The sequence below is a fragment of the Cynocephalus volans genome, chromosome 1 (assembly GCF_027409185.1).
Source record: "Cynocephalus volans isolate mCynVol1 chromosome 1, mCynVol1.pri, whole genome shotgun sequence".
In the NCBI taxonomy this organism is placed as follows: Eukaryota; Metazoa; Chordata; class Mammalia; order Dermoptera; family Cynocephalidae; genus Cynocephalus; species Cynocephalus volans.
The window spans coordinates 42,395,461-42,419,200 of NC_084460.1; the positions used below are offsets into that span (position 1 = coordinate 42,395,461).

The 23,740-nt window shown below is 44.7% G+C and overlaps 1 protein-coding gene across 12 annotated transcripts in view; it reads right to left on the reverse strand.

Moving 5' to 3' along the window:
* ZMYND8 (zinc finger MYND-type containing 8) overlaps window positions 1–23,740 on the reverse strand; it is a 143,153-nt gene that overhangs the window by 115,034 nt on the left and 4,379 nt on the right. For 10 of the 12 annotated variants that reach the window (XM_063076173.1, XM_063076180.1, XM_063076156.1 and 7 more), the window contains exon 2: window positions 18,342–18,412. In XM_063076173.1, coding sequence (XP_062932243.1) covers window positions 18,342–18,412 — 71 coding nt within the window. Of the gene's footprint in view, window positions 1–690; window positions 747–18,341; window positions 18,413–23,740 lie in introns of those variants that run through there. The other 2 variants (XM_063076149.1, XM_063076108.1) reach the window with 1 other exon arrangement.

Consider the following 23,740-nt stretch of genomic DNA (forward strand, 5'->3'; position numbering starts at 1 on the left):
TGCAGAGGCCGGCATGTGACCGCAGTGACACTCTCAGCAATCACCAGCCTTCTCCACGGCCTACTTCAAACATGACCACACGCTGCTGCCCTCCCAGAAGCAGCAAAGCAGAGCATGGTTAATCATTTCAAAGCCTGGCCCAAAGACACAGAGCAGGTACCCAAATGGGCCTCCCTCCCCAGGAATCTTCGAGCCCTCCCCAACCAGTAATTACATCATAAAAAAACAAAAGCCTGGAATTTCCTCCTGGCAGAGAGCAGGAATAAGAAATCAAGAGCAAAGTACAGGGGGTAGGGAGGGGGCAAATTTTCCCCTACAGCAGAGAGTGCCTAAGCCACGAGGAACATGTGAGTTAGAACAGCTCTCATCTGCTCCAACACAGAACGTGTCCTAGACCCACAGGACCTGGAGGACAAGGCTGCCCCGTGGCTGACTTGGGCCTGCCAGAGCTAGCAGGAGGAGCGGTCTCCTCCCGAGCCACGCACCGCCTACACGCTGCTTCTAAAGGATCCCCTCGTATGGATGGGAAGTTCTCATGCAGAACCAGGAAGAGAAGGGCTGGCATGGAAATGAGGCAGTGGAACGAAAAGGTCACTCTCAACTTGGAGAAAATGTCATTTCACCAGGAATCCTGGGTACCTTGGACACAAAACAAGTGAGGGGCAGGTAACACCAGGAAGGGGCACTTACCTGCCATTGAGAAGGCGCGGCTGCTCAGAGGGCCTCGCATGTCTTTCTAAAAGAGAACACAGGCTCACACACAGACATTCCTGCTTCCGGATCCTCAGCGGCCTCTCCCAGGGGGAGGAGGAAGAAGCAGAGAGGACAGGCTAAGAGTCACCACTTACCAGGCCAGCCCCGGACTTGTACGCATTAGGTCGCCCGGCGGGGCAAGGACACCGTCACCTCTCTGCAATCAGGCAGTCTGAAGCAGGGCCACTTGCCTTCATATCCCCAGGCTTTTGACTCTAATTTATCACCCAAGACAGCAGCTCGGCTAGGCTGAAAGTTTTCAGTGCACTACACCGAAGACCCAATTATTTCAGTGGATGTGAATAAATACAAGGAATCGCAGTCGTTCTGCTGGCTGAAGTGACAATATGAGAAGGGAGTTTGTGGGGAGGGGGTGGTTATGGATTGCATTTTGAAAGTGTTTTAAATTTTTTTAATAATTCTTCCAAATGATCTTCAGTTCTGAAGCACTTCTCCTAGAAACGAGAAATCCATCTTTTATGCCCGAGGTGTAGTCCTTTCCCCCTACACGCAGCCGCCTGCCCCCCTCTCTCAATAATGCACAAGTGGCGATTAAAGGACACATTCATATGTAAAAGGTAAACTTCCAAACTCGCCTAGCAGGACAGAAATTGCTTCCATCTAGGGAAAAGAGGCTGATTTACAAGTGAATTCAGTGTTTAGCCCTCAACAAGGAGAGGCAATTGCAACCTGGGCCCTTTCTCCTCTTCAGCTGGGATGAGGCCCTCCGGAAAAAATGACAACATCACAACAGGAATTTCCTGGTTCAAGAATGCCAAGCTCTTTCAAATTTTACAGAGAGGCAGGGCCTAACTCCCTCCAAAAAACACTCTCCCACCCACCCAAAGTCGGCAGCCAACATATGTACATATCTGAGGCCCCTCAAGCTCGGCCAGATCACCATCAAGGAAGTGGAGTCACGAGCTGCCTTTGGCCTTTACGTTGCTGCTGGCAGAGGAGCCAGCTCTGGTGGCTGAGGCCAGTTTGCATTGTTCATCCAGGTTGCGGGGTCTCACAGGCTCAGGTTCTGGAAAGCTCAGGTGCCAGTGGCTTTCAAACTGCCATGGGGAATTGTGGCATCGGAGGGCCAATTCAGAAACAAAAAGACAATTCTGTGCCAGCAGCAGCCGAAGCACAGAAGTGGGTTGAGAAGAAAAGGGAAATAAAGACTTCAGAAAGAGGGTGGATGAGGGAAGAGGTGCCACCGGTAACCAAGCAACACGCCGTGTGGAGTCCAGCCTCTCTGAAAGTCACCTTAATGAAGACGAGAAAATTCTCTACTAAAACCCCAAGTAAGAAATGATAGGCCTACAGTCACCTTGTCACATTCCTTTGGGGAAGCAAAGATTTCAGACCCATAAAGTCAGCCAAATTACCCTGGTCAAAGGGATGCTTAACAACACTCAGATATCACTAGGGTGGTTCTGAAAACGTGTCCTCTGGCCCATGGGCTCAGCAGTGCACAGAAGGACAGAAGAGGGTAGCCAATGCACCATGGCTGGTGGAAGCCAAAGACGGGAGCAACACCAGTGCCCATGAATAAGGGAACAAAGAAGGAACTGCATCTGTATGAACTGGCAAGGAACAAAATCCACGTGAAAAAAGGCCAGAAATAGAACCTAGGTGAAAGAATAGAGGCTGTGTGCGCTCTGGGTGTGCAAAGACCTACAGGAACACCCAGAAAACCAGTAATCACTAAACAACTCTGCTTTCCGATCATGTTCACATGTTTAACTATTTAAGGTATTTTTAAGTGGCTATGGAGAAAAGGGATGATAATAACAGTAGGAGCTCAGTACATGCATACCGCATCAATCAGGTGCCACTTTTAGGGGGCTTGGGTGTTTACAACAGTGTAGAGCAGTGATTCTCAACCAGGTCCCCCAAGGGACACTTGGCAATGTCTGGGGACACTTTTAGTTGTCACAACTGGGCAATGAGAGGGGGTTGCTACTGGCATCTAGTGGATAGAGAACTGGGATGCTGCTAAATTCTCTACAGAACAGCCTCACAACAGAGAATAATCAGACCCAAAACATCAATAGTGCCAAGGTTGAGAAACAGGGGTGTAGAGAAACTCCCAGTGAGCTACCAGGCAGGTCTAACCTTGTGTAAATACACCACCCACGGAGGTCTGTGTGCTCACTATGAAGAAAAATGATTCCTAATGTTTCACCTGGCGGCCCTGACTTCAGAAGAAAACAATAGGACCAGTCAGTCAACAAATAGTCACTGAGCAACTACTACACACCTGGGTTACCAAAGATACTGTTACGGGAAGGTCCCTGCCCTCATGGGAGGACAGCCAGAAACAACTAATAGTAACAACACCTTGTATTGAGCACTTATTGTCTGGGAGGCACTGTTCTAAATACAAAATATCAATTTATTTACAACTCACCACAATTCTACAAAGAGGTAGGTTCTGAGTATCCATTTTATTGACCAGGTAACTGAGGCTCAGAGGAAAACAGACCCATGGTAAAGTGGCTAGTAAGTACAGAATGATTGAGAAACTAATTATAGATCGATAAAAAGCTGAGTGGGAGAAACACCAGGAGTGAATACATATTGGGAGAGAGTGTGTAGCAAGGGAAATATTTCTTTTTCCTTTTCAAACTGGGCTTATGAGTTCATAGCTCCCAAGAATCCCATGAGATTGGGATGGTGTTTTTATACCCATTTTATAAATGAGGCCCAGCGGGGCAAAGTCATTTATGTGCTCAAAGGTACGCAGATAAACGCAGCATGCCCAGCCTCCAATACGGCTGGGTTTCACTCCAGAGCCCTTAACTGCACATCAACTATCTCTCTCCTCGGGCTGTGAGTGCCACCTAGTAATTCTCCATCACAAAGGGCATGCTTGACGCTGACCAACATCAACACAGCATTGTTCATTGTGTGGGCTCTGCATCTAAGTGCTGCCACCTGCCTCCTCTGTGCTCTTGGGCCAGTTACCTAGCCTATCTGTGCCTCAGTGGATTCAGCCATAACTTAGAATCTTCCTAAAAGCACTGTTAGGATTAAATGAGACAATGCATGCAAAGTGAAAGCCTTCTGGCACATCAAAGCACCATGAGTCATTACAATTATCTATTATCATCCCCCTGTGGGAGATAGAGGAGCCAGGGCAAAGAAAAGACATTAACCCAGAAATCTCAAACCAGTTTCCCCAAATCTTTTTGCATCTTCACCCTGATTTGCACCAGACTACCCAAGCCTGTTTCTGAAAAATGTTCTCTGATGAGAAACACAAACTTTCATAATAAATTCTCTCAGGCTGGCACAAGTTCAACCAAGCCAGGCTCAAAAATCCCTTCAGGGCTCAGGATTTCCTTGCAGCTCAAAGCAGAACTCTCCAGTACGCCCACAATACCAGCCCCACCCTTCCTGATTGACCACCTCTCAGGACTCCTCCAAGTCGCTTCCCAACTCAGATGAGGCTCACACAGCTGTGTGGCCATGGGCGGGTCACTTACTTCTCTGAGCCTCGAGAGTCCTAGTTATCTGCAAAATGCATTATATGCCAAACCTTGCAGGGTTCAGGATGAAAGTATGCGGTGCCCGGCACATAACAGGTACTCTGCAAAGGGGTTTCTTCCGTAACTCATCCTCATTCTGCCCGTTCATGTTCAGTCCACTCCACTCCAACCACAACAGCCTCCTTTCTGCTCCTCAGACAAACCAAGCTCATTTGCACTTGGCTGGCCACTCCACCTAGAATGTTCTATGCCCAATCTTCTCCATAACTGCCAACTTCAGCTTTTGGTTCACATGTCACCTCCCCAGAAAGGGCTTTCCTGACCACCCCAGCCTCCAACCTCCTTATGATATCATCCTGAAGTTGTTTTTCTTTCACTGCAGTCATCTCTAGCTGAAAATTATCAAAAATTACTTTCTACTTTTGCTGCTTCCCTTGTTTATTGGGTCTCCTCCAGAATGTGAGCTCTATCTCAGCTTGTCTATCCTTCTCTGCTGTAGCCCAGTGCTAGGCACAAGGCCAGGTTCAGAGGTGCCCCCAAAACACACATCTGACTGACTGAGCCACAGGACAAGATCAGCAAAGCTCCAACCTGACTCACAAGCAACTTCAGTCTTTCTTCCCCAGTCTAAGAATTTCTTCCAGCTAACCAAACAGAGTTGTGAGGCGAACAGGGAAGATTTTACACATGGGAGCCTGGCCATACCAAGAGTCCAAAAGGAACTCTAGAACAGAAAATCCCCTTTCAGCAGGTGCTCAGCCATTCCTGCTTCTTGACTAAAGAGCCCGTTTCCCAAAAGTAGGGGATTAAGTAAGGCTTTATACCCTAAACATAATGGGACCATGCAGCTGAATACAACTACTGAAAACTCACAGGAAAACTCATGAGGTTTTCCTAGGCCACCCATTTCCTAGTTATCCCCATTCTTCCTGGGGAGAGCTATTGATTCAAAATCATTTAGCAGAGTGGTTTTTTTTTTTTTTTTAATTTATTTGTTTTTTTAAAAGAGTGACTTTCTCCAGGGAAAACAAACTCCCTGCTAGGAGACCCCCCCACTGAGATGAACACAACTAAATTTTTAGTCTTGGTTCTTTGCCCCCCCCCCTTTTTTTTTTATCAGTACCCTCTGAAGTCTGAGGATCTTTCCCAACACCTCCCTTTATCCTCAGTTTCCCTCTGGATTCTCCAGTTCTGCCCTTGCCATGTGAAGCATACAGGTTCGCCTCAAATAGGAAAAGTAAAAAAATATTTTCCAAGTTCATCTTCCCCGCATCCCACTCAATGGGCATAAGTCAAGAGAAATTCAATCTGTTCTTTCCTGTCTCCATCTCTAGTTCCCTCGGGCCTCTCAGAGCGTCATCATCACACCAGGCTTGAGGTAAGTCTAGATTTTAAAGATACATGTTTGTCATACAGCACAGCCTCTCAGCTTTTACCATCTACTACTGTATCTGGTCCCCAACCCAAGAAATAGCAACCTGGTTTGAAAGACGGTCCCCAAACTGAAGTGGAGATGGGAGTTATTGGAGGGTCATCAAGGAGGTGGGGGACAAAACCAGGTCAGCCTTATTAGGTAGAGAGTCCCATTGACAGCTGATGAGATGATCCAGTGATTTAGAAGGGCAGCAATCAGTGGTCAGGAAATCTATCTGGGGGGACCTATAGCCATGGCCTGAGCCAGAGGTGGCCGATTTAAGAAACTGCTGCCTGAATCCAGTCCACCAACAAGTAGGTGTTAGTTTTCAAATTTGAGTAAGTTGCCAATATTTAAAAATTGGCAGAAACTGAATTTTAAAATCCAGATGTCTAGCTTGTCTTAAAAAATAAAATAAGGGGCCGGCCTGTGGCTCACTCGGGAGAGTGCGGTGCTGATAACACCAAGGCCACGGGTTCGGATCCTATATAGGGATGGCCTCGGATCCTATATAGGGATGGCCGGTTAGCTCACTGGCTGAGCGTGGTGCTGACAACACCAAGTCAAGGGTTGAGATCCCCTTACCGGTAATCTTTAAAAAAATAAAAATAAAAATAAAAATAAAATAAAATAAAATAAAATCCTAAGATCTGCCACACAGGAACCCTCATTTCTACAAGGAACAATCCTCCAGGCTGCCCTTCAGGTAGAACCCGAGATGCCCTGTTTGCCAAAATCTCCATTATTCTTCACTCTCAGGAATTCAACCTAACCTTGAAAATTCCTTAAAAGGATAAAACAGGGCAGGGGAAGCAGAGAAGGGCAGAGATGAGGGATGCTTTGCTAGGATGACTGGGTTCTAGAAAGTTCAACCCTATTATATGTACGGCATAGGTTTGTTTATATTTTTATAAGCATGGACTGGGGAGTACAGAGGAAAACATATCAAACTGTTAACATTAGTTACCTGGCAGGACAGGATAGAGTTTTTAGCTTTTTCTTTGTATACTTTGGCTTGTTGCAAGGAGATACACTGAATTTATTATTTAGAAGGAAAATCTAATAAACCATTTTTCCCCGTTAATTAGTTTATAGTTCTTGGAAGACATCCTTTATTCAAAATGCATTTGTTGAGCAGGTACTATGAACTGCCAACCCACTGCTAGTCAAAAGAGGTGAGTGAGACCAATCCCCATATCAGTCTGGAAGAAGAAACACATAGGTAAATGAATAATTACAATCGAGCATGTTGAAGGCCCACCTCACCAGCATATCCTGTGGAACTTTACCACAGTCAGTGCCCAAGACATCAAAGGGCCTGGCAAAAAGGCAGTTCTGTGGGGCCTTGATAAGAAATGCCAACCTGAGAAGATAGAAAGAGAGCCATGTTCTCTACAGCACTCTTCAAAGAACAGGCAGGCCCAGGAGGGTCTGATCAAGAAAAATTTAAACTCTAATACAATAATCTTTTATGGAGCATGTTCTATGCAGTGCTGGTCCCTAGAGCTAGGTGTTTTCACCTGCAGCATCCAGCACAGCACTCACAACATACCCATTAATCTCTTATAGCTATACAGCAGTGCTGTCCAACAGAACTTGCTATAATGATGGCAATGTTCTGTATCTGTTCTATATCTGTGTTATCTAATACAGCAGGCTCTAGCCCCATGTGGCTACTGGGCACTTGATATGTGGCTAGTGCAACTGAAGAAGGAATTTTTTTTTTTTTAATTAATGTAAATTTAAATAGCCACATACAACTAGTGGCTACAGTACTGGACAGCACAGCTGCAGAAGCTTAACATTAAGACAAGAGAGCAAGCCTGGCAGGCAGCAGGACACTTTCAGAATCATCCACCCAACCTTATCTGCCTCAAGGGATTTGGTAGCTGAATTCAAGGCATAATGATTTGATGCCTAGAAATGTGTATATGGACTTGCCTTTCATTCCTCCTTTAGTCTAGCTTGGAAATTCATACCTTTAGTATGCACAGGAATTTCTGATCAAAGCTGATTACTTTCATGGGCAATTTAAGGGACTTTCAAGGGTGATTTTGACTTTGGAAACTCAAGGACTCCACTGTAGGGTAAGTATAAAGAAAGGGCTCAGGAAGAGGAAGGACCTGAGTCTCCAAGAATGTAGACGAGGTGAGGGAAAGGCAATCCTCAGAAAGAACAGTCTGGAAGAAGCTGCAAAGTGTGGCTCAGCGAGGAGCAGGAGAGAACCTGGCCCATCACCGTTCAACACTGGGGGGCCCCTGCAGTGCTGACCTAAGGCCGGAAAAGACAGGCAGAGCAAGGTCTTAAATCCCCACTACAGACTGTGGTCTTAAGGAGCCTCTGGAAATTTAAAGGAGAGTGGCACAATCGGACTTGTGTTATATAGAGAGCCCACTAGAAGTGATATTAATATGTTGGGAAGGAAAGAAATCAGAAAGAAGGGGCCATTTCAAAGAGTACTATGTCCCTAGAGGGAAAGAAAGACAGGCCACCAATCGTTTCACAGACAGACACTTGAGCTCGGGTAATTATTTCCAGGCACTGGATTATGCTGGAAACAAAGCCATCTTCTCTAGCCAAAAGCCTGCTTTTACTTCATTCTCCAGGATAAAAGTTCTGTCCATCTGATAAACAAAGTTGAATCATTCATTCATTCATTCATTCATTCAAAATATTCATCATGCACTGACTCGAACAGGCACAGAGGTAGTAAAACAAGCACAGTGTAAAACAGCATGTGGAAAAACAAGAGGCAGGACTCATCCTCATTAGGAGCCCTTAAAATTGAGGGGATTTGAGGAGAGAAAGGAGAGAAGAGGATTTTCCAGGTATAAGCAAAGTCCTGTGGCAAGCGATGGCTTTTACTTTGGGGGGGGGTGTCAGCTGGACAGTATGGAGATCCAAACCCTTGACCTTGGTATTACAAGGCATGAGAGATAGCTCTTTCAAGGATCTGCAAGATCAGTGTAGCTAGAGTAGTGAGAGAAGGGGAACAGAGAGAGAGGCGGCCAGCAAGATGGGCAGGAGCCAGCACATGAGGATTTTAGAATTGTGATCTCCATCCTAAAAATCAAGGAGAAAGCACTTAAGAATTTAAAGTAGGAAGGGAGTGTAAAAAGAGATAAACTTCCAGAAAGACTGGAAGGGTGGGGCAGATAGAGACAACAAGACCAACTAAAAGACCACATAGTCCAATGATGCTATGTTGAAGAGGAGTTCTATTTAGGACACAATATTGTAAGAAAATGACACAAAAGGGCAAAGAACAGAAGAATCAAGAATAGGTCCCATACTCCTGGCCTAGACAACTGGCAGAGTGCTGGGTGTACTCATCATGGAGGAGAAGCAGGTGTTTTGTTGGGTGAGGGAGCAGGAAGGGAGATTAAAATGTGAAGTCAGTTTTGGACATGTTGAGTTTGAGACACCTGTGGACAACAGGTAGGGAGGTCAGGTGGGCAGCTGGCCCTCCACGTCATAACTCAGTAGGAATCAGGGTTGGAAATATAAACCTGTGAGTCATAAGCTACAGATGTGGGCGAGATCACTCAGAAAAGGAACATGCGGGGGGAGAAGAGGACTGGGCCAAGTTTTCAGTGACTCCAACATTTAGTGGCTAAAGAGAGGAGAAGCAGGTGCCAGGGAAAAAAGGAGGAGAATTAGTACTGTGGGTAAAGAAAAAGCCAAAGGAAGAGATGGTTTCCAGAAGAATGATCAGCAAATGTCCAATACTGCTGAGACAAGGTAAATGAGAACAGAAAACTTCCAAAAAGCAACACAGAGTCTTTAGGAAGCTCAGTGAGAACTGTGAATACAGAGGGGTTGGGTGGAAGTCACAGTCACAGTGGAGTTGGCAGGACAAAGCGTGAGTTAAGAAAACCAAGACATGAGTACAGACACTTCTCCTAAGAAGCATGGCTTTCAAGAAGAGGCCAGAAATAGGACATTAGCTAGTAGGAAAGATGTGGGGTCAGGAGAGTAGATGTAGGAGACGAGTATGTTTAAAAGTCTGTGCATTCTTCAAAAAGTTAAACATAGAGTTCCCCTATGACCCCACGAGTCCACTCCTAGGTCTATACCAAGGAGAAATGAAAACATACACCCACACAAAAACTCATACAAAATGTTCACAGCAGCATTATTCATAATAGCCAAAAAGTAGATACACTCAAATATCCATCAATAGATAAACGGATAAACAAAATGTGGTACATACACACAATGGAACATTATTCAGCCATAAAAAGGAACGAAGTACAGATGCTCCTTGACTTACGATGGAGTTTACATCCAGATAAACCCATTGTAAGTAGAAAGGATTAAGTAGAAAACTCATTTAGTACACCTAACCTATCAAACATCATAGCTTAGCCTAGCCTACCTCCAACATGCTCAGAACACGAACATTAGCCTACAGTTGGGCCAAATCAGTACCCCGTCAAGTACCAGTTGTTTACCCTCCTGAACACATGGCTGAGTGGGGGCTGTGGCGCCCTCTGCCCCGCATCGCGAGAGAGTATCCCACCACATATCACTGGCCCAAGAAAAGACCAAAACTCGAAGTACGATTTCTACTAGTTGTGTATCACTTTCATACCATCACAAAGTCAAAAAAATCATAAGTCAAACCATCATTAAGATGGGGACCGTCTGTACTGACACTTGCTACAACATGGACGAGCTTTGAAAACATTATCTTAAGTCAAAGAACATAGACACAAAAGGTGACGTAATACTATATGATTCCAGTCACACAAAATGTCTAGAATAAGCAAATCCACAGGCACAGAAAATAGACAGGAGGTTGCCTGCGGCTGGGGTGAGGAGGGAACAGGAAGTGACTGCTAATGGGTATGGGGTTTCTTATTGGGCTGGTGCAAATGTTCTAAAATTGATTGTGCTATTGGTTGCACAACTCTGTGAACATATGAAAAGCCACAGAACCATATGCTTTAAAATGCAGTATTATATGATATGCAAATTGTATCTCAATAAAGGTGCTTTTAAAAAGTCTATGAATTGATGGATCTCTAAGGTTCCAGGAAAGACCATGGAATAGAGGTGGTGGGGGACGCTCACGAAGTTGGAGGGGGCCTGTAACATCGCATAACTACTACTTGCAACTTTGAGGCAAGAAAAAGTGCTAGGATCTCTAAAAGGCCTCAGACCTGGTATGTTTATTCTACGGGCATTTGGAAGAGGAAAAAGAAGAGATGGTGCTTTTTAAAATAAGGATGAAAAGAGTCAGTTTTAGATCACAGTCTTCTAGAACAATAATAATCATATAAACATACAACATGGGTCAGGCTTCAAAAATGAGGCAAACACAAGGTTTCCACAAACAACCCACACAGCTAGCCTGCATGGACGCTGGTGACAGGATTCCATGAACAGATGCACGGTGGAGCCGATGCTGGCCAAGAGGAGGTAGATTTCTCATTTGCAAAGCCATGATCAGACATCTCAGAGTTCTGGGATATTTTAGACCTTGTTAGGAGAGGAACAATCTGGTAGTTATCTAACTCGCAAATAAATTCTTGCCACCACACAGCACATGCATGGCACTTCTTGGGCTGTCAGAGATGCGGAAGAGCCAAAATAGAGTTAAAAATACTGATGCTCATTTTTTTGAAAGAAATATTCTCAGCACTTTTGCATTACGCTGTGATTTAAGAGTGTTTATGCTTATATTTTCTTAAAGAGTTTCCTTCAAAAATGACAGAAGGTTTCTATCTCACAGCCGTCCTCATAAACAATCCCTTTGTGAAAGTCTTAATTTACATACAACAGTGAGAACGAGGATCCTGTACTAATTAAGGTCTGGGGCTGGTTAGCAAATTGCTATAATTGTATATTCTCTAGCATCCTGTCTCTGAAAACATATCCATACCCAGGCAAATCTCAGCAAGAACGATACTGTTCAAGATTTTAATATCTTGGGCTTCCGCTGCATCTGTGCATGGTTTCCAGCCTCATTCCCCGTGCCGGTGACATTACACAGACATTTTTAAAAATGGTTTCAGCTTTGGCAGCCTGGCATCCACACACCAAAATCATTACCGCAAAATGCACACATGGCAGGATCAAGATGCAAGCAGCCCAAACAGGGGAGTCTTTGTATAGCAACGTGAACTCAGCTCCCACAGTCCATCATTTTTCAGACTTCAAATCCCTAGCCTTCGAGGGGCTTGTTCTGCAGCCAAAACCCTGCAATGAACTGTGCTGTGACCAGTCTTGTGCAGAGAATGCAAACTGACAGCCCTCAGCCACTTCTGACCTGGAGATGTATTTTGTTGGGTTCATGCATGGTCTTTGACAAACTGGTCTGTGTAGACCACATTTCTAAATCAGGCAGCTTTATAGGAAAAAAAAAAAAAAATCCCATCGCACAACACAAGTTGAACCATATTCCTGCTGGTCAGAGATCAGATGAGACCCCCCCCCCCCTTTTGGTACAAATACTTTCCCACTCACCAAAATCCCCAGCATCCCCAGATGCCAGCTACAATCACTCATCTACCTGCTGGCCCTGCAGGTATCTGACCTGGAACCCTTGGGATATAGCTCACTGTTAAGTACAAAGGTTGCAAACCAAAGATAAAATCTGACCCTAACTCCTTCCCTACTTTGCCACTTCAATCCATCTCAGCCTTGGTTTCCTTAACTGTAAAATGGGAATAATAACACACCTATATCATAGCATTATTATAAGAATCAAATTAAGTAATTTGCATATAATATCTGGCACCTAGTAAGTACTCCCAAAATACTAGCTATGCACACACATCTGGCATCTAGATGGTACTTACGATTTATGCTTGATCATCTTTCAGCAGATCATTACCTTCGGACACAAATGTCAACTTGATATCTTGAAAGCTCAAAAGCTTTGTCTCCTGAGAACTAAAATGCTCTAGTAAATGCCAAGGCTGGCATAATGGCAATGACTGACTAGGGAATTACTCAGTTAATAAGTGAGTACATGTCAGGGCAGAGAGGGGTGTACAAACTGAAATTAGTTAGAGAATCTGAAAGGTCGTATGAACTAGATGTAAGAATAGGATTAAAGAATCCTGCACCAATAATTGTCAAGGTTTCTAAGATTCCCAAGTACAGTAAGCTAAGGGCCTATGTTCTATCTACGAGTAGAGAATAATATCACCAGTTTCCCAAGATGGCAGCATGGTCACCTCATCTCCTGGTGAGTGGCAGCATTGGTGAGCACTCATCTCCCCGGCGAACAGCAGCACTGGTGGGTCCAGGTGTACAGACACCAGCCCTTCCCTGGCTAAAAGGTAGACACATAACACGTGGACTTGGCCGTTGTTCCTGAGGAGGCCTTGGACTAGCTCCACTCCCCAGAGCAGCCTGGACCTCCAGCCTTCCCATCGATGCCATGAGCCAACTGAGCACCTTCTGGTCCATCCTCTTCTAGCCCAAATGAACCAGAGCAAGTTTCTGCTGCTCATAACCAAAGAACCCTGACCGGGACGGTGTCATCTGAGGACTGAAGCACTAAATTTCCTAAACCACAAGAAACGCAGGCTGGAGGAATAAAAATGTGTTCGCTGAGCCTGGATCATCAGTGGAGCCTGAGATAATTAGGACTGAAAGAGAGATAAGCCTTCACCCCACGCAGCCTTCACAAATGTCACATTTTGGCCATGCAGATTTCAGCTCCGGGAACCTCAGCAACTTAGGAACATAACTCCAAACTCTTGCATATGCAATTTCCTTGCCTGACTGAGGACTCAGCTCTGTCAGAAAGGTGCCCTGGAAAAAGAAGCAGCACCAATCGCCACCCTCCCTGGGAGATGGGGACTCAGTTCCACACAGACAGCCACACAAGGGAGTCCTTGTGGAAAGAGGAAGGTGTCCCTCAAAACAAGGTGACCCTCCCCTTCACTGATTCTCCACCAAAGCAAGGGCTCCCAGGCACCAGAGAAAATCATTCCACATAGCTGTAGAATGGCTTTTTTTTTTTTTTTAAAGATGGCCGGTAAGGAGATCTTAACCCTTCACTTGGGTGTTGTCAGCAGCACGCTCTCTGAAGTGAGCGAACTGGCCATCCCTAAATAGGGATCCAAACCCGTGACCTTGGTATCATCAGCACCACACTCTCCCCCAAAATGAGCCACGGGCTGGCCCCTAGAATGGCTTTTTTCTAACACTGCAGAGGCCAACAGGACAGGACATCAGAATCGTTGATGGAGAGAAGCAAATATCGATCTGGTCCTGAGCCTGCCTGCTGGGCAACCCTATACAATTCTTCCCTGCGCCCCACAATGCAGGGGGTCTGTCTGGGCGTGGCTTCCATATCCACCTCTACACCCAGTTCCTAGAGGCTGAAAGTGAGAGAAATAGCAGAAGACAGGGTGTAGTTCTCACCGACAGACCTATCAGTAAAAGCTCACTGTCTCTCTCCAAGTTCTCTCTAATCACAGCTAACATTTTCAAGCAATCACCGTGTCCCAGACACCGTTCCAAGCACTCTGTACATATGAGCAAATTTCATATTAACCATAACCTTCTATCTTTATCATTCCCATTTACAAGGGGAAAATGAGCCACAAAGAATAACTCGGCAAGCCAGAACCAGGGAGTCTGGTTCTAGAAGCCAGGTTTTTAAAATCTCTAAGACATCCTGCCTCTCAGATAAAAGGGAGGAATTGAGCACGGTGGTACAGGTCTGCCCAGAGAAGGAGCCTGCATTCCAGCAGAGCAACAACAACAAAAAAATACAAGGTCAGGGGCTGGCCAGTTAGCTCAGTTGGTTAGAGTGCGGTTTTATAACACCAAGGTCAAGGGTTCGGATCCCCAGACCAGCCAGTCCCCCCCAAAAAAGAAGAAAGAAAGTACAAAGTCAGGACAAGGGCTATGAACAAAATCAGAGTGATTGAGGAAACTTCTGAATGCTAGAAATGTTCGATTCAATTATCTTGATCTGACCATGGTCCCACAAGTATATACATGTGCTGAAGTTCACAGTACTGTACACGGTACATCAGGATAAAAATGTACCAGAAAATAGTACACAAATGGTGGATGGTGGGAGCCAACTTTCTTGCTGTTGAGGAACAGGAGGTTACAGATAAATAAGGGGAGATGGCTAGAATGATCCATGCGGAAATGGGTAAGAGTTGGAAACAAGTGTATGAATGCATGTTTAGCTAACATAAACACAGATGGACATGTGGAAATATTTACAGATATGTGTATGTACCCGGGCGAGTATACACATACACGTTTCCTTCCTCTGTCAGCTGAAGAGGACCCAGAGGCAAAGACACCCGAGTAGCAATGAGCACACCTAGTGCCCAGATCTTGGTTTCTAATGCCGTTCTCCAGTAAAAGAAACCAGGGTACTTGAAATGGCTAATTCTAGGGCTGGGAAAAAAGATAAACAAGATGAGCCTGGAGCAACTTGTAGTGCCAGAAAGTAAGGAAGTGCTCAAAAAATAAATAAATAAACAAACCCCACAATGACAGAGTCTGTCAAGGGGACACAGAACTAACAGAAAGAGATTCCCATTGCCAAAGCTGGAATAATTTAAGTAATAAAACAAGTAAGTAGTATTGGATTACAACCCAAAGTATAAAATAATTATCCTTAGTCCATACCAAAGTACATGAATGATTGAACAAATACAAGGGGAAGAAGAGAGAAATCGCCCACACAGCAGAATTCCAAATAATTGACGTGGATACTCTGGCCTCAAGGAGGAGCATAATCCTTCTAAAGAGCACAGTGCGGAAAAGTTAAAAAACGTCTACCACAGCCAGGTGATCAAGGTCAATTTCAACAGTGATAAATCATATTGTTAACATGCACCCGTGACATGATGAGATGAAAATGGCGTTTTACCCCCGTGGTCTTCCTCCCCAAAACCCATAAGCCCAGTCTACCACAGCCCAATCTTGAGAAACATACCGAACAAATCTCAGTTGAGAGACATCCTTCAAAATACCCCACCAGTACTCCTCAAAACTGTCAAGGTCATCAAAATCAAGAAAGTCTGAGAAACTGTCCCAGTCAGGAGGTACCTAAGGAGACATGACAACTAAATGCCATGTGGTATCCTGGATGGGATCCTGGAACAGAAAAGGGACCTCAGTGGGAAAACTAAGGAAATCTAAACAAAGTATGGCCTTTAGTTGGTAATACCACACCAATATTGATTCATTAATTGTGACAAATAAGCCATACTAATGGATAATATTAATAACAGGGGAACTGTGTGAAAGGCCGGGGGTAACATGGAAACTTGGGGAGCCGGGCAGGGGCGTAATATGGGCACTTATCTCAACTACTTTGCTGGAAATCGAAAACTAATCTCAAATTAAAAGTGTGTTTTTGAAAAAATAGAATAGAAAATGATGGAACGTTGCCGTTGGACTAGGTAGCCACCAAAAGCCTCACTGAGAAGATAACACCTGTGTACCAGCCAGGACCCAGGGCAGCATGTTCCCAGCAAAGGACACAGAGAGGCTGTCCATGGCGGGAATGGAGAGGAAGGAGATCGAGTAGCTTGTGCAGAGTCAGGGAAAACAATCACACAAGGTCAGCAGAGTGTCCCTAGGTGAATGCAGGCAAATGGAGTTGACCCAGGTACACAGGTTGCAGTGATTTCAGACTTGGGCTTAACAGTGTTGGAAGGTCATTGGAGGAAGTGAGCATCCTGGCTCAAAATCATCCCGGCTGCTGTAAGGAAAGGTTGGGGGTGGGGCCGATGAGAAAAAGGGACAGTGGTCACCCAGAGAGGTCACATTTCAGGAGGCACAGACAAAGGGACATGCCACCTGGTGAAGCATCCAGATGGTGAAGAGGAAGACAAGGAGAGGTCACCACAGTCACAAGCAAAGAAAAGAGGGGTCTCCACACAGATGGGGGCGTGAGAAGGGCAGGTGTCCTGCCCTGGTTGACAATCCCTGACTTTGACCCTTTTGGAAAAGTCTCCCCAACAGGTCTGTGGGGCATGACAGGAATGTCCAGAAAGGAAGCACCTCCTGAAACAGTCTCGATTTAGTGCTGCTCTGCCCCATACTACCCATGCGATGTTACCAATTGGAGCCTCACTCTCCTCATCTGCAAAGTGGGACAGACATTTCCTACCTTGTAAGAAGATTAGAGGAATTCAACACAAGAAAGCTCCTGGTAGGAGCACAAGCCTTCATGAATAATGTCAGCGACTATTATTTTTACAAGAAAAGATCGAGGTGGAAGGAGCCTTAGATAGAACCTAGTCCAACACCCCATTTTACAGATAAGAAAATGGAGGGACAGACACAGAAAGTGTCCAAGCCCTTTTGGGAAAGTGAGCAGCAGAACAAGGACAAAGACCCACACCTCCCGGCCTCCACTCTGGGGTCTCTCCCTACTCTGTCGCATTTCCTATTGGACCACAGACGATTCTGACCACGACAAGGGGGCTGGGAAATAGCCGCGTGGCACGCAGTCCCTCTTCATCGACCACCTCAAAACACTTCCTTGGGAAGGGACTTTCCTTGAGCAAAGTCCCCGTGGCTGTTGGCACCATTATGGGCATTGAGTCCTCTTGAAGGGGTAACAGCCCCTGACTCAGCCCACCCTCCTAATGCCTCCTCTCCCCAGCACAGACCACCCACCCACCCAGCCTGGCATTCCTCCTCTCTGAACTCTGCCAGAGAACAACAGCCAGCCCCTACTCTGAGGTCACAGTCTTGCCTATGTGACCCCCAGCTTTGCCCAAAATGACATGCTGTCTTATAAAAATCCTCAAAACACTTTTTTGTTTCAGACACCTTTAGGGAGTCACTTTTTGTGACACCCTCTAGCTAGATCGGAATCTCCTTCCTGGTAGAGACTGTAATAAGCCTATCTTTATCCTCTCCCTCTTTCCTCACAACCCACAGGCAAGGGCTGTGTGTTCAGAGCAGGCACTCAGTGACTTGTGGAAGGAATAAAAACACCTTGGTACAACCATTAAGTTTGCAGATGAGCTCTGTCATCAACCAAAGATATGAAAAATGCTCCAGTAGCTCATTTTTAAAAGCACCCTGAAGGCAAAAGTGAATAACTGCTTCCTTTTGGGAAGCCTCATAAAATCTCTCTCAGACAGAGTGAAAAGTACCAATCCCTCAATTAAAAGAAATTGAAGAGTCTTACTACAGGCTTCTGCGTAAAAACACAAACTGTTTGCCCTAACTTGCTAAATTTTGTCCTAAATGCAAACACTGGTCCCAGCATTCCAGAAAGCCCTGCATTTCCTTTTTTTCTCTAACCCAAGACCACCATTTTCCAATGAAGTGGGCCACCTTCATCCCACTTCTGTGATTCCAAAAAGGTCTGTTAAAATCAGAAAACTAGCAGCAGCTGGAGACTCCAGTCGCTTCCAGAACATGCTTCATCTCAATTCTGACTCCTGAAAGTCACCCTGTGGAGAGGTAGGCAGCCGCCTCAGTCATGACACACACGTAAAATTTGCTGTCGGGACAATTCCCAACAAGTCATACACCTACAGACATGCAGGGAAAGAAAATCAAGAGGAGGAGATTTCCCCATAAATTAGGTTCATCCATCAAAGGTTCTACATTTACAATCCGACGAGTGTTGCAACGTCAGCTCAGAGAGCCACGCGTCACTGATCTACAACAACAAAAAGAAATTCCAATTTCCTCCTTAGCTCTGAAATAGATAATACAAGATTTTTACTCACCTTTGGAGCGAGTAGAGATATCCATGCCCTCTCCCACCTCCTGTTCTGTTTTTATTTCCTCTTCAGCCAAGCTGAAACAGAGCAAATTATGTTCATGTTTAGGGAGGCTGAAAACTCACCCCATGGGGGCAGCTATTTAGAAGTTCTAACAACGGGGGGCCTGCCGTGGCTCATTCGGGAGAGTGTGGTGCTGATAACATCAAGGCCACGAGTTCGGATCCCATATAGGGATGGCCGGTTGGCTCACTGGGTGAGCGTGGTGCTGACAACACCAAGTCAAGGGTTAAGATCCCCTTACCGGTCATCTTTTAAAAAAAAAAGAAGTTCTAACAACAAACCCACCTTTATGACAAGCCCCTGTCCTGATCCAGGAATGGGGGGAAAGAAACCCACACCTGATTTCAACAAAGTGTTAAGACTCCAAGAGGAGTTCTTTCGAACACTAGGTGGTTCTTTTTTTTAAGTCAAATTACTACTCCAGTTGTCCGTGCTATTGGGGGATGCAAAAAAGCATTTTTTTAGACACACAATTACAATCTACTCCTGTGGGCCAATGAGAACCCAGCCTTCAAATAAATAAGTTTCTCATTGTTAACACCGGGTTCAAAGGCAGGCAGGTTGGAGGTGTTTCTCAGAGTACCCAGAGTTCTGACCTCTGTCTGAATTCTGTAAAGCAAAGAATATTTCCTAGACACCCCGAACCCCAATCTTACAATTTCCTGATGAGACAGGAACATGGAAAAAAAAAAAAAAAAAAATACGTTAAATTACAAAGTAGAAAAATATGCCCAGGCTAGTAGCAAAAGATCTGGTCTCAAAACACTCAAACAAGCAGCTTTTATCCCAGGAATTAGGATTGGGGTCTCCACACACCCAGCCCCTCGATGTTTCCTCTCTGACACAGGCATGGCTTACTTTGGAGCTGTGACTAATTATCCCCCACCACCAAAGTGGAATGAGGAAGGATTACTTAATAGACTTAGGCTGAGAATTGAGAGTTGGGCAGAGAAGCAGAAAAAGCAGGCCCCTTTGCTGGGATGTCTGTCATCCAGAACTTTCTCTCCCTCTCTGCTGGAACTCGGCTTAAACAAAGAGCAGGCCATTTCAGGTCTTCCCCCCAAGGACACTTCGCAAGCCAAACCAAAGCAAGAAATGCAGTAAAGTTCTGCTTTTATAGGTGCAATTGGTTTGAGGTGCTAGAACTTTCCAAACACTCAGGATAACACTGAAGTGATAAGAATCTGGGTAATTACTCTAGATGCAATTCCATCAGACTGTGGTTGAACAAGAAGAAATGTGCATCACCAATTGATATGGCTGAAATTTTCCACTTGGGAAGACTCAAAGCCAGGACAGGAAGGAGGCTGGGGAAGAGAGAATGTCCTGTGTTCCATGATCTGGGATTGTGACGAGGCCAAAGACAAGTCCAAAAAGGCAACCTCAGGCATGGAACCCCAGTGTAAGATGGAGATGTGTTTAGGAGAGTTCCATGTTTGTTAGGAGGAGAGGATTCAGGATGGAAGCTGGATAGAAAGGCAAAGACTACAGCTCAGAATTAAATTATAGGAGCTTGGAGACCCCAGACTTAACTAGCCCCAGCAGAAAGAAGAAACAAAGCTAGTGTTGGGAAAATATAGGAAAAATGGTCAGGGCCCTCAGATGTTCAGAATCTTGCTGAGCATTTGATATAAACAGGCATATGCACTCAGGTGTTCCTTGGTTATCGTCTAGTGTAATTGCGCATGTGCACCCAGGTGTCCTGGGTTATGACTTAAGTATAAGGATGAGTGGCTCTGATCCGTAGCGCCTCCCCTGGGGAGCATATGGGTGGGGGGGAACCAGGAGGTCACTACTGCTGTTGGAGACTGCTGCTGCTGCTAGTGCCCCCAGGACCCTTTGCAAGGCCACTGCCACTGCCGGACCTGTAAGCTACCAGGTGTGTAAGCTGCTGCCACTGAGAAAGCTGAGGACTGAGCTCATGTCATCTGCCAACAGCTCCTGCAATCTTTCCCAACCACCTAGCATGTACCTGCATGTGAGGGGTCCGGGGACCCAACCTGGCATGTGAGGGGTCTGGTGACCCAGTCTGTACAATGGGTTTGAAGAGTCTAAGCCCTAGCTCTGACAATAAAAATGGAAACTTAAGGGGCCGAGCCCGTGGCGCACTTGGTAGAGTGCTGCGCTGGGAGCGCGGCGACTCTCCCGCCGCGGGTTCGGATCCCATATAGGAATGACCAGTGCGCTCACTGGCTGAGTGCTGGTCACGAAAAAGACAAAAAAAAAAAAAAAAAAAAAAAAAATGGAAACTTAATATAGCTAAAATAATGAAACATTTTGGCTTTAGTTATAATTTGCCTTACTTTACAGGTAGTTTGGGTTTAAATCAGCATATTAACACATTTAGCATCCTGGTATTGAACCCTGTTAACAATTTCATTTACACAGCATCTGTAAAGCCTGTCACACAAATCACCAAAGAAACAACTGACATGTTGTCACAAATGGTTTTCATCAGAAGAAAGCAGCCTACTAAATTTAAATACATCAGTAACATGCAATAATACACCAGTGATTTATTGAAGGTGATTTTAGCACTAATACTTTCTACTCCAACTTAAGAGGAATAACATTCTCAACCCAGAAACACATTCCGCCTGGAACATACACAGGTTGTCCAACTGAATGTTGTTGATGGGTTCTTGCTTAGGGTGAATGGAAATTTTAACAAAAAGCCCCATGCAGCCCTCAGAGATGGGAAGATGGTTAACTTCAAAAGAACAAATAGCAACCTTGATCTTTCTAGCAACTACAGTTCTGCTTCCCTCTCCAGCATGAAGTATGTGAAATCCTAAACTTCTTGAAACCAATCCCATATTTTGAGTGACGGAGAAAAAGCTAATCTGTGATCCAACCAAAATGTACAGTGGTGAAGGAAACAATTATGTATAACAGAGCCCAAAAAACCCACTTGAAGGATTTCTGCAGCCATGAAAATATTCAGAGTTTCAAGTATTGATCATGGAGAAGGTTCTGCATTCCAGGGAATAATTATTTGTAACAGCTTAGAGGAGCTGAGTACTTCAGGCAGGAATGCTGCTTAGAAGCTAAGAAAATGCAAATAGTTACGTGGTGGCTATTTGCTGCTGAGTTTAAGATAATCAATGCTGGAGCAGAGGAGAGAGGGGAAAAAAAAGTTAAGCTGTTTTATCTTTCCAAGATTACAAGTGAGCACCATAATCACCTAACTTTAGCGGCAGTAGCATCACAAGCTTTACTCCAGGATTTCGAGCACAATTTAAGAAAACCACCTTTCTCACAGATCAGCCATCCTTTCAAAAGGAATCAGCGCAGGCACATGTACACACATACACACGCACAATAACTTGTATTTGACTTAAGACAACTGCAGTGTCTATGCATTAAAAGAAGGGAAAAAAAAAAACCTTCATTTACAAAAGCAAAGACCAGAATGCAAAATTAGTCATTTTGAATAGCCACATCTAAAGGGACTTCCTTTTTTCTACACCACTGATCTCGGTTTGTCTTTTTTTTTTTTTTTGGTTTAATGTTAACTACTAGTGTGTTATGGGGGGGGGGGGGAGACTATGAATATTTCATCAAAAGTGGTGGTGAGAAAAGATTTGTACCTGTCTGAATGCCCCATAATCTTGATCAATTTAGGTTAAGAACTGCTCAGTTATTTGGAAGAAAAAAACAGTCAAATAACATTTGTTAAAAAGAAAAGGCAGCTGCAACTGGAGAAAATACTTTGAACTTCTGTCATTAACACATTAAAGTCTTAGAAAACATACAGCTCCTTTCCTTCCATATCTGCTAGCTTCCAGCAACCCTGTTTATTTAAATCAAAAACAATGGAACAACTAGCCCTTGTTTCAAACTGACAACACTTTTTTTTTTTTTTTTTTTTAGGTCTGTTGGGGAGACTGAGGACCCGCTAAAAGAAAGGGTAAAATTAGCTGAAAACCAAACAATGACCCCAACAGAAAAATATACTGTCAACTAGTTGTATACATTGTATACCGCCACCACCACCTCTTGCAATCACATTTACCCAAGTCACTTGCCTGTGGATTTCACAAACTGATACATTTCAGACATTCAAAGAAGACATAACAGCTCCTGCAAACACAACCAAGGCCACCCCCTCCCTTCCCAAAAAGAATATAGATTTCTCCCCCATGCCTTAGCAAGAAAGCCTATGCTTACTTCTTAACCTGCACGCACTGATAAAAGAGCAATTAAAAGTTGCAGATGAACTGCTGCACCTCCAGGATGCTTTAAGCCTTCTGATTATTAATTCTGAGGACTCAGGGCTGGTCCGTAAATCCCAGGAATCCCATCCCCTCAACACTTCCAAAAGAGAGAGAAAAAGAAAAGAGTAAGCATCTAGTTTTGACAGAAAAATGCCTGGATACACAATGCCCAGATATTCCTTTTCCCCAGTGCCCCTATTTGACTTTTAAACAAGAATATCTAACCCATCTAAGAATATATAACCAGCATGCACAAGACTCTGGTTCTACAGATGAGGATCAACACACAGCAATTCAAGAATCATGCATCACTCGAAAGGACTTTTCCTGTTTTTTACTTTCATTCAAAATACCAAAATGGTCCAGGCTGTGAGGAAAATTTAATCCCCAAGGCATAACATCTTCCTCTTCTAGAGCACAAAATAGTGAACATCAAAATAAAAAACCATGCTTCCCTAAACCTGCAATTAATTTTTTTTTTTAAATTGGAGGGGAAGGGAATGGTTAGCAGAGCAGCTTTATATAAGAACTCACCTAAAACAGGCAGAGTCATCGGTAGCTAAGCTATTTATGCAGGATTCTTAAAATGGCGTCTGGCAACACTGCCTCATTCCTGTATTGAAGCTAAAATGGTAGCAGTTTGTTCAATAGCTGTAGCTCTTGTTTAAGCAGCCCTGCTAGTTTCAAAGCCACCTTCCTAAATATCAGAACTAGGAAAAGCTCAACCAGAGGACACCAACAACCCAACGTTTAGAAGCTTAAAAAAAATCTGTAATGACAGGGAGAGTTTGTGAAGTCACAGGTTCCTAAGGAAAAACCGTCCCTTTTAGGTCCTGAGCCTTCAACATGAGACTGTGATGAGGCCCCTTTGCCCTGGAATTAGGTGGGTGGGAGGTTAGGAATCATTCAGCCCAGTGGCATAAACTGCAGACAGACAGGTGTCTGTGCAAACACAGAAACGTTCCAAGGAAGCAGGCTGGGGGGAGGGGGAAAGAAAGCCCATGCCCCCTTCTCAGTGTATTACAAATCAGCTTTGCATCCATACCAAAAAGGAGCTAGGTGAAATGAAAGTGCTTCAGGGACACCAGGCATCTGAAAAGCCAAGCTAAAGGGCTGCACCTCGGT